This window comes from Lontra canadensis, unplaced genomic scaffold, assembly GCF_010015895.1.
Source record: "Lontra canadensis isolate GAN:19392208 unplaced genomic scaffold, GSC_riverotter_1.0 scaffold50, whole genome shotgun sequence".
Lineage (NCBI taxonomy): Eukaryota > Metazoa > Chordata > Mammalia > Carnivora > Mustelidae > Lontra > Lontra canadensis.
In genome coordinates, this window is record NW_022631044.1 from 9,026,489 (window position 1) to 9,045,639 (window position 19,151).

At 36.4% G+C, this 19,151-nt stretch overlaps 1 protein-coding gene across 1 annotated transcript in view; it reads left to right on the forward strand.

The window, feature by feature from the left end:
* The window catches only part of WDPCP (WD repeat containing planar cell polarity effector), a 363,960-nt gene extending 351,273 nt beyond the window's left edge, over positions 1 to 12,687 (forward strand). Inside the window, exon 17 of the mRNA XM_032873803.1 lies at positions 12,609 to 12,687. Coding sequence (XP_032729694.1) covers positions 12,609 to 12,628 — 20 coding nt within the window. The 3' untranslated portion in view covers positions 12,629 to 12,687. The remainder of the gene's footprint in view (positions 1 to 12,608) is intronic.
* The last annotated feature ends 6,464 nt before the right edge of the window (positions 12,688 to 19,151 follow it).

The following is a 19,151-nucleotide window of genomic DNA, read 5'->3' on the forward strand; positions in this document are numbered from 1 at the left end:
ATAATGCCAAAAATTAAGAAAAAAGGAGAATCTAAAAGCAGTAAGAGAAAAGCAATTAGTTACATAGAAGTGATACCTCATGTGGTTATTAGCTGATTTCTCAGCAGAAACTTTTCCAGCCAGAGAAGAGTGGCATGATATATTCAAGGTGCTGAAAGGAAAAAAAACCTACAACCAAGAGTACTCCACCTGCAAGTTTATCATTCAGAATTGAAGGAGCAATATAGCATTTCCTAGACAAAAGTTAAAGAAGTTCACCACTAAACCATAAAAAAATGTTAAAGACCCTTCTTTAAGCAGAAAAGGAAAGGCCATAGCTAAAAATAAGAACATTATGAAAGGAAAAGTATCTCACTAGTAAAAGCAAACATATAATAAACATAGCAATCATTTATAATGTCAGTACAAAGTTTAAAAGACAAAGGTAGTAAAATCAATTATGTCTACAAAAATTAGTTGAAAAAAATTAGTTGAGACATGCAAAATAAAAAGATATAAATATGACATCATACACCTAAAAGGTGGAAGGGGAAGTAAAAATGTGCTTTTAGGATGTGTTCAAACACAGGTAGTCATCAACTTAAAGTGGACTACTATATACACAGGAGGTTATATATGAACATCACAGTAACCATGACCAAAAACCTGTAACACAGACACAAGAAAATATAAAGAAAGCAAGCCAAGCATAACACTAAAGCCATCAAACCATAAGGAAAGAGAGCAAAAAAGAATGAACAGAGAACTACAAAAAGAACCAGGACAGATTTAACAAAATGGCAAGAACTTCATAACCACCAGTAATCATTTTAAATGTAAATGGACTAAGGTCTCCAATCAAAATAAAGAGACTGAATGGATTAATAAAAAAATTTTTAAAAGACCAATCTATATGCTGTCTACAAAAGACACACTGTAGTTATATTTTTTTAAGTAGGCTCCTTGCCCAGCGTGAAGCCCAATATTGGACTTGAACTCACCAACTCACCACCCTGAGACTGAGACTTAGCCTAAGATCAAGAGCTCTAACTGAGCCACCCAGAAGTCCCAAGACACTCACTCTAGATCTAAAGATACATACAACCTGAAAGCAAAATGAGAGAAAGAGATACACTATGCAAATGGAAGAAAACAGAATAAAGCCCTTTTATGAAAAACCCATGGCCAACATCATACTCAATGGTGAAAAATTGAGGGCTTTTCCCCTAAAGTCAGGAACAAGATAAGAATGTCTACTTTCATCACTTTTATTCAACATAGTACTAGAAGCCCTAGTCACAATGATTACACAACATAAAGAAACAAAATCATCCCAGTTCAGCAAAGAAGTAAAACTCTATTTGCAGATGACATGTGACTATATATAGAAAACCCTAGAGACTCCATCAAAAAACTACTAGAACTGACAAATGAGTTCAGTAAAGTTGCAGGATAAAAAACCAACATACGAAAATCTGTTGCATTCCTATGTACTAAAAATGAAGCAGCAGAAAGTGGAATTAAGAAAACAATCCCATTTACAATGACCAAAAACAGTATCTTAACAAGATCAAAGACCTATTCTCTGAAAACTATAAAACAGTACTAAAAGAAACTGAAGAAGACACACACACACACACACACACACACACACACGGAAAGGATTTCACACTCATGGGGTAGAAGAACAGATATTGCTAAAATGGCTATACTACCCAAAAGTATTTCCAGATTAAATGCAATTAGTACCAAAATACCAATAACATTTTTCACAGAACTAGAACAATCCTAAAATCTGTATAGAACCACAAAGATCCTGAATAGCCAAAGAAACCTTAAAAAACAAAAACTAGATGTATCACACTTCCAGATTCCAAGTTATATTACAAAGTGGTAGCAATTAAAACAGTATGTTACTGGCATAAAAAGAGACACATAGATCAATGGAATAGAATAAAAAACAAACTCAGAAATAAACCCCCAATTACATAGTCAATCGACAAAGGAGGAATGAATATACAATGTGAAAAAGACAGTCTCTTCAATAAATGGGTGTTGGGAAAACTGGACAGCAACATGAAAAAGAATGAAACTGAACCACTTTGTTTTACTATACACAAAAACAAACCCAAAATGGACTAAGGACATATATATGAGACCTGTAACCATAAAAATCCTTGAAAAGAGCACAGGTAGTAATCTCTCTGACATCAGTCATTACAACACTTTTTAAGATCTGTCTCCTGAAACAAGGGAAATAAAAGAAAAAATAAACAATTGGGACTTTATCAAAATAAAAAGTTTCTGCAGAGTGAAGAAAACAAAACAAAAAGGTAACCTAATGAGTAGGAGAAGATATCTGCAAATGACATATCTAATAAAAGATTAGCATCCAAAATATCTAAAGAACTGATACAACTCAACACCCCCAAAACAAATAATACAATTTAAAAATGGGCAGAAGACATAAGCAGACATTTCTCCAAAGAAGACCTACAGACACCAGCAGACACATGAAAAGATGTTCAACATCACTCATCTTAAGGGAAATGCAAATCAAAAACACAATGAGATATCACCTCAAATCTGTCAGAATGGCTAAAATCAAAAATAAGAGAAACAACAAGTGTTGGCAAGGATGTGGAGGAAAAGGAATGGTCATGCAGTGTTGGCAGGAATGAAAATCGGTGCAGCCATTGTGGAAAACAGCATGGAGTTCCTCAAGAAGTTAAAAAATAGAACTACCCTATGATTCAGGAATCACACTACTGAATATTTATCCCCAAAATACAAAAACACTAATCCAAAGGGATATATGCTCCCCTGTGTTTATTGCTGGAGGATTTAAAATAGCCAAACTAGAGGCACCTGGGTGGCACAGTCAGTTGAGCGTCCCACTTAGTTTTGGCCAGGGTCATGATAAATATAGATAACAGATAGATACAGATAACAGATAAACATAAGAGAAGGGGGGAAAAAGAGGGAAGCAAACCACAACAGACTCTTAATTATAGAGAATAAATTGAGGGTTGATGGAGGGAGGTGGGTGGGAGGGGTGGGTTAAATGGGTGATGGATATAAGGAGGGCACTTATTGTAATGAGCACTGGGTATTATATGTAAGTGACGAATCACTAAATTCTACTCCTGAAACCAATATTACTTTATATGTTAACTAACTAAAATTTAAATAGAAACTTGGACAAAACAAATGAGCAAAGGAAAAAAAGACAAATCAAGAAAGAGTCCCTTAACTATAAACAGATGGTTACCAGAGGAGAGGTTGGTTACCAGATGGTTACCAAAGGGGAAATAGGGGATGGGGACTTAAGAGTACACTTACGATGATTAAAAAAAAAAAAAAACCTAAAAATATAAAATACTGATAAATGAACTGAAAATGACACAAAGAAATGGAAAAATATTCCATGCTCATGGATTAAAAGAATAATATTGTTAAAATGTCCATACTACCCAAATGAATCTGCATTTTCAATGCAATCCCTATCAAAATACCAATAGTATTTTTCATAGAACTAGAGCAAATAATCCTGAAATCTGTATAGAACCACAAAAGATCCCAAATAGCAAAAACAATCTCAAGAAGGAAGAACAAAGTCAGAGGTATCATAATCCCAGATTTCAACCATACTATATATATAGTATGGTTTGATATATACAACTATACTATGGTAATCAAAACAATATGGTACTGGCATAAAAACAGAAACAGATTAACAGAAGAGAACAAACAGCCCAGAAATAAACCCATATTTATGTGGTCAATTAATCTATGACAAAGGAGACAAAGGCAAAAATAGACAATGAGGAAAAGACAATCTCCTTAATAGTAGGAGTGGGAAAACTGAACATTTACATGCAAAAGAATGAAACAGCCATGCTCTTATTCCATACACAAAAATAAACTCAAAATAGATTAAATATGAGACCAAAACCATAAAAGTCCTAGAAGAAAACGTGTGCAGTAAACTCATGGACATTTGTCAGCAATGTTTTTGGATCTGACCCCTCAGGCATGGACAACAAAAGCAAAGTAAATAAAATTTTTTAAAGACTTTATTTATTCATTTGACAGAGAGAGAGAGAGACTGCAAGCGGAGGGAGTGGCAGGCAGAGGAAGAGGAGAAGCAGTCTCCCTGATGAGCAGGGGGAGCCCAACGTAGGGCTCAATCACAGCACTCCCGGTATATGACCTGGGCTGAAGGCAATTGCTTAATCAACTGAGCCACCCAAACACCCAGTAAATTTTTTTTTTAAAAAGCAAAAATAAGGGCACCTGAATGGCTCAGTCAGTTAAACATCTGACTCTTGATTTTGGCTCAGGTCATGGTCTCGGGGTCATGAGAGCAAGCCATCTGTCAGGCTCCATGCTGGGCATGAAACCTACTTGGAATTTTCTCCCTTCCCTGCCCTCTCCCCCTCCTCACTTACTCTCTCTTACTCTAAATAGATAAATAAATAACTAGGACTAGATCAACTAAAAAGCTTTTACACAGTGAAGGAAACCAACAAATCAAAAATGTAACCTACTGACTGGGAGAAGAGATTTGCAAATGATATATCCAATTAAGAGATAATATCTAAAATATATAAAGAACTCAGAAAACACCACCAAAAAAACAACCCAGTTTTAAAAATGGGCAGAGATCATTTGAATTAACATTTTTCCAAAGACATACAGATGGAACAGACATATAAAAAGATGTTCATCATTAATCATCAGGGTAACATAAATCAAAACCACAATGAGATATCACCTCACCCCAGTAGGAATGGCTATTATCAAATGACAAGAAATAAGTATTAGCAAGGAGTTGGAGAAAAGAGCCCTCCTGCCCACTGGTAAGAATGTAAACTGCTATAGCCACTATGGAAAACAGTAAGGATTCCTCAAACAATTGAAAACAGAAATACCATAATGATCTAGTAATTCTACTTCTGGGTATTTACCTAAAGAAAATAAAAACATTGATTTAAAAAGATTCACCCCTACATTTACTGGGGCACAATTTATAATTGCCAAGTTACAGAAGCCACCTAAGTATCCATAGATAGAGGAATGAATAAAGAAGATATCTAAGATCTCTACATGAAGGAGTATTACTCAGCCATAAAAAAGAAAGAAATCTTGCCTTCTGTGACATGAATGGACCTAGAGGGTATTATGCTAAGTGAGAGAAGGCAGATGGAGAATGAGAAATACCAAATGATTCAGTATATGTGGCATCTAAAAAATAAATGAGGGGCGCCTGGGTGGCTCAGTGGGTTAAAGCCTCTGCCTTCAGCTCAGGTCATGATCCCGGGGTCCTGGGATCGAGCCCCGCATCGGGCTCTCTGCTCCGCGGGGAGCCTGCTTCCTCCTCTCTCTCTCTGCCTTCCTCTCTGCCTACTTGTGATCTCTGTCAAATAAATAAATAAAATCTTTTAAAAAAAAAATAAATAAAATAAATGAATAAACAATTAAAAAAACAAAACAGAAACAGGGGCGCCTGATTTGCTCAGTGGGTTAAGCCTCTGCCTTTGGCTCAGGTCATGATCTCAGGGTCCTAGGATCAAGCCCTGCATTGGGCTCTCTGCTCAGCAGGAAGCCTGCTTCCTCCCCACCTCCCCACCACCACCCGCCTCTCTGCTTACTTGTGATCTGTCAAATAAATAAATAAAATATTTAAAAAAAAAAAAAACAGACTCAAATACAGAAAACAAATTGGTGATTATTAGAGGCGAGAGGTGTGGGAAGATGAGCAAAACAGTTATAAATTAAGTCACAGAGATGAAATGTACATCATAAGGAATATAGTCCATTACTATTGTAATAACTTTGTGTGGTGACAGATGGTAACTACACTTAAGGTGAGCATTTCATAATGTATATAAATGTCAAATCACTATGTTATACATCTGAAACTAATGGAACATTGTATGTGAACTATATATACTTACAATAAAATATTTTTAAAAATAAAGGGACACCTGGCTGGCTTAACCTGTACAGCACACAACTCTTGCTCTCAGGGTTGTGAGTTCAAGTGCCATATTCACTGTGTAGCCTACTTAAAAAATAAAATATAAAAATAAACTAAAAAATTAAAGAACCCAGACTTAATTTTGCTCTGCTAAAAATCTACTTCAATATTCTACTTCCATTCTCAGAGAAAACAAGCAGTATTCCTTAATTCTCTCACAATGTTTTTTTTGTTTTTGCTTTTGTTTTGGTGTGTTTGTTTTTTAGAAAGGGAGAGGAGAGGAGAGAGAATCTTAAGTAGGCTCCATGCTTAGCAAGCATGGAGCCTGACACAGGGCTTGATCTCACGGCCCTGTGACCATGACCTGAGCCAAAAATCAAGAGTTGGATACTTAGCCAACTGAGCCATCCAAGCACCCCACTCTCAGAATTATTCTAATATAAACTACAAATATTATCAGGAGTTATAGAAGTTTCTCAAAACTTGTAAGTAAGCTGTATGCCCAGTGCAGGGCTTGAACGCATGGCGCAAGGATCAAGAGCCACACACTCTACCAACTGAGCCAGCCAGGTGCCTTTAAAACTTTCATTTTTTATTTTTTATTTTTATTGTTATTGCTATTTTATTTATTTAATTTTAAGTGGGCTCCATGCTGGGCATGCACACGGGGCCTGACCTCACAACACTGAAATCAAGACCTAAGCTGAGATCAGGAGTTGGATATTTAACCGACTGAGTCACCCAGGTGCCCCAAAACTTTTATTTTTTAAGTATTTATTAAAAGAGTTTTGGGGTACCTGGGTGGCTCAGTAGGTTAAGTGGCTGCCATTACCTCTGCTCATGATGCCAGGGTCCTGGGATCGAGTCCTTAATCTAACTCTTTGCTTGGCAGGGAGCCCGCTTCTCCCTCTGCCTACCACTCGCCCTGCTCATTCTCTCCCTCTCTGTCCCCCCAAAATAAAAATCTTTAAAAAATAAATAAACAATTTTACTTAAAGTCAGTATTTCTACTCTACCACTCAACTATTTACATAAAAGGATAGTTATAAATCATTTTCAGAAGTGTCTGGGTGGCTTAGTCAGTTAAGTGTCTACCTTCAGCTCAGGTCATGGTCCCTGGGCCCTGCGATCGAGCCCCATATCCAGCTCCCTGCTCAGCAGAGACCCTGCTTCTCACTCTCCCACTGCTGCTCCCCATGCTTGTGCTCTCTGTCTCTGTCAAATAAATAAAATTTTTTAATAAATTTTTAAAAATCATTTTCAGACCATCTCCTGTTAGGGAAAAAGTATGCTTTACTTAAATTTCCTTTAAATATTTTTAAAACTTATGTCCATTAATTACAAACCACAATCCTCATACTGTAACAGCTACCTTTATCTTTTGTGCTCCATTTTGATATTCACCTATGTACAGTTAGTTTTTACCAGTTTCATCCAAAAACAAACAAGTGGAGCAATGTTTTTATAGACTTAACTATTTTGTTCAAAAGCAAATTTGTACGTATTATGAGATAAAGTTCAAAATAATATCAGCTTCCGTGTAAAAATTTTTAAAAATATCCTTACCAAGTGAGTTACTTCAATTAAGTGGGAAAATCCAAATAGAATATTTAAGGGCACTATTTCACCACATAAACCATCAGAGACACCTTTTCTATGAATCTCTATGAAAGTCTAAGAAAAATGTTTGTGAGATCTATTTAAATTTGGAGAATTATACAACTAGTCAAGAAGTGTAGAATTCATCCTACATAAAATAATTTATCCATTGAGCTTTTTTGCCGAATTGCAGCCATATTTCTGTCAGTTCAAATGATGATCTATATATGAGAGATTAATCTGACACAAGACAGTAAAGCTTAATCCTTCAGTATATCATAATCTATTTATTCTGCATGTTAAGAGGATTTCAGATTTTAAAATTATACAAGAAGTGATGCCAGAAATGTACACAGAGTAAGATTTTCCTAAAATATTAAGTTTTAATGTCTATATAACATGAATAGACTTTATTTTAAAATGTCAAAAATGTCGGGGCGCCTGGGTGGCTCAGTGGGTCAAGCCTCTGCCTTCGGCTCAGGTCATGATCTCAGGGTCCTGGGATTAAGCCCCGCATCAGGCTCCCTGCTCAGTGGGGAACCTGCTTCCCCCTCTATCTCTGTCTGCTGCTCTGCCTACCTGTGACTTCTCTCTCTGTGTTAAATAAATAAATAAAATCTTTTTTTTTTTAAAAAGTAAAAAAATGTCTAAAGTAACAAATGACTACTTTATTTTAAAATGTCAAATAAATCATTTAATTTTTAAGAGGCAGAATTAAAGTCCTCATTTGGTAACATTTTATATAAAAGATATTAAATCTTAAATACACAAAATTATTGAAGGGGTGACTAGCTAGAAGTCAGCATGTTCTCATTTTGTGTCACTTAATGAAGTTACCATTATTATGAGGAGAGATGTGCTCATGTAATTCATAAGAGTAAAAGGCGTTATCAGACTAAAAGACGATCCCTTGCTTTACTCTGTAATTATTCACATTATATATAAAAATTAAAATTACTCATGCCATATACAAGAGATGTCACTGATCTCTTCTTTGAAAACCTGTCCTGCTCATAACCCTGGAAGGGAAAGATCCCTTGTGCCATTTGACCCTGTCCCTTCACTCCCAACCCAACTCCAGAACACAACTGATTGAGCAATTTATTTTTCTCTCCTGGGAATTTGGAATTAGAAAATGAGACACTTAATTGTGTAATGCAGAGCTAGAAGTCATGTGGGCTATAGGTCTTAGGCTATCACTTTGAAATGGTCTTGATAAGGCCATATGCAAGTAAATATGTGAGCAGGAAAGTCAGTTTATAATGAATAAGAAGAGAGAAGCAAACATGCAGAGAAATGTCAACAAGCCAGCTGGTTCCAGAGAGCTGTTTCCTAGAGTCTGCCAGCAACTGAATGAAATGAAATGCCCTTTAAGATACCAACTCTTTCCAAGAGAGTTTTACTTGAACCTTTTTGAATGCTTTCTGCTTTCATAAACAAACATTCCTTGATTATGACAATGATTCAGAAAACATTCATACACAGAGCTTTACAAAATAATTAAGGACTTCCAAAAACAAGACAGAATAAAGAAACAAACTCAAATTTCCTTTAAAATATCTGAGAACTACTGCTTTTGCAAATATGAGAAGCATGAGAGAAATGACACCATTAAATAGATATTGCCCTTTAACCCTCAAAAATCTGCAATGAAGGGGCACCTGGTTGGCTCAGTCAGTGCAGCATGCAACTTTTGATCTCAGGGCTTTGAGTTTGAGCATCACATTGGGCAATGAGCGGACTTAAAAAAAACATTCTGCAGTAAAGCACTCAATGTGTGAAACTTCCTCACCCAGAACCTGTTAACATCTTAGGATGTTAATGTCTAGATTTGAGTATCTACCTACCTCCTCCACATTTGTGTGATTTTTTTCAATCTCTTAGTCTTAAGAGATACAAATTACAAAAAATATTTTGTATTACAAAAAATACAAAGACTATTTTATTCTTTGTGTCACTTGAACATATTTAATCATTCTGTTATTTAATCTTTAACTTAGCGGTTATTCTAAGTTTGTATTACTGTCTTAATATTTTTACTATCTTACCACTTTAGACTCTTATTTTTATCCTCTTATTTAATATTTCTTAAATTTGCATTCAAGTGTTTCTTTATTTTATCCATATTAGATAACTTTTTTTTTTTTACTTATTTATTTTTAGGTAAACTCTATGTTCAACATGGGGCTTGAACTCACCCTGAGCAAGTTACATGCTCTACCAACTGAGCCAGCCAGATGCCCCTAGATTAGATATCTTTTAACCTGATTTATTTTTTCCTTGAATTTAAATTATATATTATAGAATGTTTTTTAAAATACATGAAATTTTTGGAAAATAAAATTTGAAACATCTATTTCTTTTTACTCTTCTTTTCTGTAAATAGAGGTATACCTCATTTTTTTTAAAGATTTTATTTATTTATTTGACAGACAGAGATCACAAGTAGGCAGAGAAGCAGGCAGAGAGAGAGGAGGAAGCAGGCTTCCCGCTGAGCAGAGAGCCCGATGCGGGGCTTGATCCCAGGACTCCGGGATCATGACCTGAGCCGAAAGCAGAGGCTTTAACCCACTTAGCCACCCAGGCGCCCCGGTATACCTCATTTTATTGCACTTTGCTTTACTGGGTTTCATAGAAATTACAGGGTGTTTTTTGTTTGTTTTGTTTTGCTTATAAACTGAAGGTTTCTGGCAACCCAGCATTGAGTAAGTCATTTTTCCAACAGCAGTTGTTTCTTGTTTCATGTCTGTGTATTGTATTTTGATAATTTGTCCAATATTTCAAACTCTTTCATTATTATTATATTTGTTATGATGATCTTTCATCAGTGATATTTGATGTTACTATTGTAATTGCCTTGGGGCACCACAAACTGAACCCACAAAAGATAACAAAGTTAATAAATGTTTTGTGAGTTCTGACTGCTCCACCAATTGGGCATTCGTTTCTCTCTCCCTCTTCTTAGATCTCCCTACTACCTAGAACACAGCAATATTAATATTAAAAAGTCAATCACTAATCCTGAATGGCCTCAAAGTGTTCAACTAAGACAAGGAGTTGCACATTTCTCACTATAAATCAGAAGCTAGAAATGATTAAGCTTAGTAAAGATGGCATATCAAACACTGAGACAGGTCAAAATCTAGGCTTCTTGCACCTAAGAGTTAGTCACATTATGAATATAAAGGAAAAATCCTTGAAGGAAATGAAAGTACTACAACAGTGATCACACGAATGGTAAGAAAGATAAACAGCCTTATTTATTGCTAATATTGAGAAAGTTTTAGTGGTCTGGATGGAAGATTAAATCAGCCACAACCTTCCCTTAAGCCAAAACCTAATCCTGATCAAGGATCAATTCTATGAAGACTCAGAAATTTGAGGAAACTGCATAAGAAAAGTTTGAAGCTAGCGGAAATTGGTTCACGCACTTAAGGAAAGAAGCAATCTCCATAACATAAAAGTGTAAAATGAAGCAGCAGATGCTGATGTAGAAGCTGCAGCAAGTTATCCAGAAGATCTAGCTATGATAATTAATGAAAGTGGCTACACTAAGAAAACAGACTGTTAATGTAGACAAAACAACCTCCTACTGAAAGAAGGTGCCATCTAGGACTCATAGCTAGAAGGAAAGCCAATGCCTAGCTTCACAGGACAGGCTCTCTTTTTAGAGACTAATACAGCTGGTGATTTGAAGTTGATGTCAATGCCCACTTACCATTCCTAAAATCCTAGAGCCCTCTAGAATTACACTAAATCTGCTCTGCCTGTGCTCTAGAAATGGAACAACAAAGCCTGCCTTAATGATAGCACATTTGTTTACAACATAGTTTACTGAATATTTTAAGCCCACTGTTGAGAATTACCGCTCAGAAAAAAAGATTTCTCTGAAAATATTACTGCTCATTACCAATGCACCTGAGTTCTGATGGAGATGCAGAATGAGATTTATTATGTTTCACGTCTGCTAGCACAACATCCAAACTGCAGTCCAAAGATCAATGAGTCATTTCAACTTTCAAGTCTTATTACTGAAAAAATGTTTTTCAAAAGCTGCCATAGATCCTGATTCCTCTGATGGATCTAGCAAAGCAAATTGAAAACTTCTGGAAAGGGCTCCTAGGTGGCTCAGTGGGTTAAGCCTCTGCCTTCAGCTCAGGTCATGATCTCAGGGTCGTCGGATAGAGACCTGCATCAGGCTCTCTGCTCAGCAGGGAGCCTGCTTTCCCCTTTCTCTTTGCCTCCTCTCTGCCTACTTGTGATCTCTGTGTCAAATAAATAAATAAAATCTTTAAAAAAGAAAAAAGAAACCTTCTGGAAAGAGTTCACCATTCTAGATGCCATTAAGAACATTCAAGATTTATGGGAAGAAGTCAACATGAACAGGAGTTTAAAAGAAGTTGATTCCAACCCTTGTGGATGACCTTGAGGAGTACAAGACATAGAGAGGAAGGAACTCCAGATGAAAATAACAAGAGAATAAGAACTAGATACAGAGCCTGAAGATGGGACTAAATTTCTATGACTGAATCTCATGATGAAACTTAAATGGACTAGGAAAGTTTCTTATGGATGAAGAAAGTGGTTTCTTGAGTTGGAATCTACTCCTGGTAAAGATGCCATGAAGACCATTGAAATGATGATCAAGGATTAGGACATTACATAAAATCAGTTAATAAGGCAGTGGCAGGGGCACCTGGGTGGCTCGGTGGGTTAAAGCCTCTGCCTTTGGCTCAGGTCATCCTGATCCCAGGGTCCTGGGATAGAGCCCCGCATTGGGCTCTCTGCTCCGTGGGGGGCCTGCTTCCTCCTCTCTCTCTCTGTCTGCCTCTCTGCCTACTTGTGATCTCTGTCAAGTAAATAAAGTCTTAAAAAAAAAAAAGTAAGGCAGTGGCAGGGTATAAAAGGATAGATGCCAATTTTGAAAGAAGTCTGCTACTGTTGGTAAAATGCTATCAAATAGCACCCCGCCCCCCAGTACAGAGAAACCATTCATGAAAGCAAGAGTCTACTAATGTGGCAAACTTTATTGTTGTCTTATTTTAAGAAATTGCCAAAGCCACCTGAACCTTCAGTGAAAACCACCCTGATCAGTCAGCATCCATCAATATCAAAGAAAGACGCTCTACCACCAAAGATTACAACTCAGTGAAAGCTCAGAAGATGGTTAGCATATTTTAGCAATAAAGTATTTTTAAATTAAGGTATGTATATATTTTGGACATGATGTTATTGTACACTTAACAAACTATAGTGTGAACGTAACTTTTATATGCACTGGGAAACCAAAAAAATCGTTTGATTTGCTTCATTGCAGTGGTCTAGAACCAAACGTGCAACATCTCTGAGGTACGACTGTATGTTGTAAAACTGGGACCATATAACATATATGGCTTAGGGTCCTGCTTTCTTCAGTTGAGTATAAAGCAATGACACTTTAATACTCAGCTGTTGATCAGCATTTAGATAAGTTTCATTTTAGGGTTTATATTAACATTGACTGACAAATTTACATTATTTCTAAATACTTATTTCTGAGTATTTCCTTAAATCAAATTCCTAGAGTTAAAATGGTATGTGGAAAAAAAAACGGTATGTGAAAGAAAATAAATTTTTTTTTATAAACATATATTTTTATCCCCAGGGGTACAGGTCTGTGAATTGCCAGGTTTACACATTTCACAGCACTCACTATAACACATACCCAACCCCAATGTCCATAAACCCAACCCCCCTCTCCCAACCCCCTCCCCCCATCAACCCTCAGTTTGTTTTGTGAGATTAAGAGTCACTTATGGTTTGTCTCCCTCCCAATCCCATCTTGTTTCAAGAAAATAAATATTTTTAAGAATTTTGAAACAGGGACACCTGGGTGGCTCAGTTGGTTGAGCCTCTGCCTTCAGCTCAGGTCATGATCCCAGGATCCTGGGATCAAGTCCCGCATCGGGCTCCTTGCTCCATGGGGAGCCTGCTTCTCTCTCTGCCTCTGCCTCTGCCTCTGCCTGCAGCTCTGCCTGCTTGTGTTCTCCCGCTGGCGTTCTCTCTCTCTCTCTCTCTCTCTCTCTGACAAATAAATAAATAAATAAATAAAATCTTAAAAAAAAAAAAAAAGAATTTTGAAACAGGGATGCCTGGGTAGCTCGGTTGGTTAACCAACTAACTGCCTTCTGCTCAGGTCATGATCTCCTGGGATGGAGCCCCACATCAGGCTCCCTGTTCAACGAGGGGCCTGTTTATCCCTCCCCCTTTGCCTGCCACTCCCCCCTGCCTGTGCTCTCCTGCTCTTTAATTAAAAAAAAAGAATTTTGAAACATATCACATTGTTTTCCACAAAGTTTAACACAAATTCTCAGGAAACATGTTTTGTTTTTTTTTAAATATTTTATTTATTTTATTTGACAGAGATTACAAGTAGGCAGAAAGGCAGGCAGAGAGAGAGAGGAGGAAGCAGGCTCCCTGCTCAGTAGAAAGCCTGATGCGGGGCTCGATTCCAGGACCCTGGGATCATGACCTGAGCCGAAAGCAGAGGCTTTAACCCACTGAGCCACCCAGGCGCCCCAGGAAACATGTTTAAATATGATTTTTTTTTACCTCATCCTCAATAAATTTTAATTTTTCCTTATTAATTTGGTAGATTACTTCAGTGTACTACTTTTATTTTGGAAAATTTCTAAAATATGCATGAGCATCTCATTTATTCTTTCATAACTTGCTTCTTGATCTATTTTGCACTCTCTTCAATGGAAATATTTTTGTTAATTTTGCTGACTATACAATATTACAGATTCTGAAAATGAGGGAGAAAGAAGAATAAAACTGAATCACAGACTTTCTTTGTCAAAATCTAACAAAAACAACTGAAGAACATTTTAAAGGCAGAGAAACCAAACAAGAAAGGAGAAACAACCATATGAAGGGGTCCAAAATAAGCCACTGTAGCATAAAAATTATTTGAGCTATACGCATTTGTCTTTCTAAAACCCCTTATTTGCCAAAATCAGAGCTCCCGAAAGAATTCAATTGTCATAAAGCCCCTCCCAAGGAACAATTCTAATTTCTTTCCTAAAAAAGAAGTCAGCACTACACCCAGTCAGATTTTGTCACAAAACTATATATGTATCATCTTTTCTTCACCCTAAAGAAGATCTGGAAAGAGAAATGTCAGAAAAATCATGAGATTTCTCACAAATTGTGCCCTCTCTGAAAAAAGCAGACTGAGGAATAAGTAGGAAGCTCAAGAAAAAGGGACTGAAAAGATCTTCAGAGCAGAGAAACTCCAAATACAGCGCCTATATCCCAGAGAAGAAATGAGGAAACTTCAGGCCCACTGTTCAAAACATAAGCATAGCTAACAGTCCACAACAGTAAATCAGAATATACCAAAATCGAAAACTAAAAGGAAAGTGAGCTATTATAAACTATAAATGTTGAAGTAGAAATAAAGTAAAATGGAATGGACTATTTCTTCTCCGTGGAAGAAAAAGCACCAGGGTTACACAACAAAACAGAGGAAACCATCAGAAATCTGAGACATCCCCCACAGGAAAAGTATACCCCATTTAGAAGAAATGAACCCTGGTTTAGACACTTAATAAAGCTGAAGAAAAAGCAGAACTCATTTCTTTTTTTGTTTTAAGATTTTTTTTTTTTAAATTTGACAGAGACAAAGCAAGAGAAGGAATACAAGCAGGGGGAGTGGGAGTGGGAGTGGGAGAAGCAGGCTTCCTGCTGAGTATGGAACTCGATGTGGGGCTCAATCCCAGGACCCTGGTATCATGAGCTGAGCTGAAGGCAGACACTTAACAGCTGAACCACCCAGGTGCCCCCACAATCTATTTCCTGTAGAAAAGACTACACAACCCCCATCTGAATTACCCTTATTCCCCTAGCCCTCCCGACTATAAGAGTATAGAAAGTAAGCACAAAGCATTACCCAACCACCAAACTCTAGCTCAGAGAAGATAACCTAGCCACAAAACAGAAGTCAAGAAGGGGTACATTCTGGCTCAGTCAGTGGAACATGTGACTCTTGATCTTGGGGTTGTAGGGCTGAGCCCCACACTGGGTGTAGAGATTACTTAAGAAATTTTTTTAAATTTTAAATCTTAAAAAAAAAAAAATCAAGGAAAATTTAGCTATATTGGATTAAAGAAAATAGAAAGTCAGAGGCATCCATATCTTAAGAATGGGCATAAATTGGTGAGTGCTGTGAAGTGTGTAAACCTGGCGATTCACAGACCTGTACCCCTGGGGATAAAAATATATGTTTATAAAAAATAAAATTAAAAAAAAAAAGAATGGGCATAAATAAAAGAAATATCAAGTCAATCAGAAAATCATATAACAGCATAATGAGAAAAATGAACTTTCTATATAGAAAACCTACAGATAAAAGCTTAGATTATTAAGATCTTTCTTATTTTCTAATATAAGCACTTGGTACTCTAAATTTCCCTCTATTTTAGTGCTATAAATCTAATGCTACAAATTTCCCTCTATTACTGCACCCCACAAGTATTTATGTTTGCCTGTATTTTTTTTTAATTTTATTTATGACAGAGAGAGATAGCAAGAGATGGAACACAAACACGGTGGAGCTGGGGAGGGAGAAGCAAGCTCCCCACCAAGCAGGATTCCAGGACCAGGATGCCAGGATCATGACCAGAGCCACAGGCAGACACCCAACAACTGAGCCACCCAGGCGCCCCTGTATTTTCATTTTAATTCAATTCGAGCTGTTGTAATTTAACCTTGAGACTTCTTTCATCTTCTTTGATCCATAGGTTATTTAGAATTATGTTGTCTAATTTCCAAATATTTGTTTATTTTCCAGACACCTTTTTATACTGTTTTGGAATTTAATTCCAACATTTTTAGAGAACAGACTTTGTATGGTTTAAGTTTTTAAAACTTTCTTAAGGTTTGTTTCATGCCCCAGGATATGGTTTATCTTGCCCAGAGGAGAGCAAGCTATGGCCTATTTTTATACCAAAATTCAGTCCCTGACAACTTCTGTATGGTCCAATGAGATAGTAATTATTTTTACACTTTAAATGATGAAAATATCAAAAGAACATTTCATGACCTGTGAAAAATTACATGAAATTCAAAGTTCAACATCCATAAATAAAGTATTATTGGGACATAACCAAACTTATTTATTTATGAATTATCTAAGGCTGCTTTTGCACTACAGTGGCAGATTTGAATAGTTGTGACAGAGACCATACAGCTCACAGTGCCCAAATATTTACTATCTGGCCTTTTACACGAAACATTTGCTGATCCTATTCTTTGTATATGTTCTATAAGCACCTAAAAAGAATATACATTTTATTCTTTTGAGTCTTATATTCTCTATTTCAATTAGATCCAGTTAGTTGATGTTATTCATTTGTTCTATATCTTTGTTGATTTTATCACTTACTGAAAGGAATGTTGAAATTTTCACCTACAAGTGGATTTGCTCATTTCTGCTTTCAGTTCTACCAGTTTTTGCATCATGTATTTTTTTGAAGCTCTGTTCTTAAGTAGATAAATATTTAGAATTGTTAAGTCTTCTTGGTTCTTGGGGCGCCTGGGTGGCTCAGTGGGTTAAGCCGCTGCCTTCTGCTCAGGTCATGATCTCAGGGTCCTGGGATCGAGTCCCGCATCGGGCTCTCTGCTCAGCAGGGAGCCTGCTTCCCTCTCTCTCTGCCTGCCTCTCTGCCTACTTGTGATCTCTCTCTGTCAAATCAATAAATAAAAAAATCTTAAAAAAAAAAGTCTTCTTGGTTCTTTATCATTGTGTAATATCCTTGGTAATTTTCCTTGCTCTGAAGTGTAATTTGCCTGATATTAACATGGCCACACCAAATATTTTACTAGTATTTGAACAGTATATCTTTTTCCATCCTTTCCTTTTAACCTCCTATAGCATTAAACTTAAAATGGGTTTCTTGTGGACAGAATATAACAGAATCTTTTTAAAAATTATTATTGAATCTAACAACTGCTATCTTTCACTTGTTGTATTTAGACCATTTATATTTAATATAAATATTGATGTTTGGATTTAAGACTACCATTTTATTGTTTTCTGTTTGTCCTTCTGTTTTCATTCTGTGTTTTCTCTTTCTTGTCTTTACTGGGATTATTTGAATATTTTTTTCAGTATTTCATTTTAATGTATTGTGGTTTTTATCATTTTTTTTAGAGGTTGCTGTAGAGATTTACGATAAATTTACTTAACTTTGCACAGGCTTCTTAAAATTACTTTTTCCTATTTTTAACAAGTTTTATTGTAGTAAGAACACTTAACACAAGATCTATGTCCTTAACAGATTTTTGACTGTACCACATAGTACTTGCTTTTTGTTTGTTTGTGGGGTTTTTTTATATTTTATTTATTTATTTATTTATTTATTTGATAGAGATCACAAGTAGGCAAAGAGGCAGGGGAGGTGGGGGGAAAGGCTCCCTGCCAAGCAGAGAGCCTGATGCAGGGCTCCATCCCAGGAGTAGATAAATATTTAGATCATGACCTGAGCCGAAGGCAAAGGCTTTAACCCACTGAGCCACACAGGTGCCCCAACATAGTACTTGTTAACTATAGGCAAAATGTGTATAGCAAATCAATATAACTTACCCATTTTGCATAACTGAAATTGTATACCTGTTGGCTAATAACTCCCTGTTTCCCCTCCCCGAGTCCCTGGCAACCACAGAGAATCGCTATTTTTACAATTCAATGAAATATAAAATCTTAACATCATACAGCCCTCTTGACCTTCCCCCTTCATATTGTCTTTATCTCATCAACTACACTAACAAATATTGAAAACCCCATCAGATAGTGGGGTTTTTCCCCCAATTGTCAAACATATGCTAGAGAACTTGAAAAAAATAAGAATTGCCTATTATGTTACCCAACAACTTATCATTTCAGTTATTTGTACAAACTAACAGATTGTTACCACTGAAATGTATCATTATCTATCTCAGTCATCAGCTCCATCCAGTAACCTTTCTCCACTTCCCTAGCCAATTCCTTTCCATTCTACATTGTTTCCTCAACCCTACCATCCAGCTATTTGTCCTCTTAGTCTGAGCAAATGAACATGCCTCCTAATTCACTGATAAGGGACGTCCAGTCAGGAACTCCTCAAATTCTTGTTATCACACTAAACCGACCCATACCATACCTATCCATTTCTTAATGCTGGATTACAGGGATGACTGAACAAGTAGCTGCCTGAGTACCAGTCTATGAGGAGTACTTTAACATCACTGCAATAAACGGGACCATTTAAATCAATTACTTCATAGCTACTTCAAATGACAGCATTTGGTAGAAAATTTTTAAATATTTCTTATTAACACTAACATATCGCCATCAAGTATTTTTGCAAATTATATCTATGTATTAAATCATACAATGTTATTAAAGGTTACACTACCAGTCCTGATCTAGATAACCAACAGTCACTTGAAACTTACAGTCAAAATCTGAAGATTTTAAATTAAACCATGCATTGCATGGTGCTATTTACCAGGAACAAGCAATTTATTTTTTAACCTAAATTTGAAAACTTTAGTATGCCTCACAGGA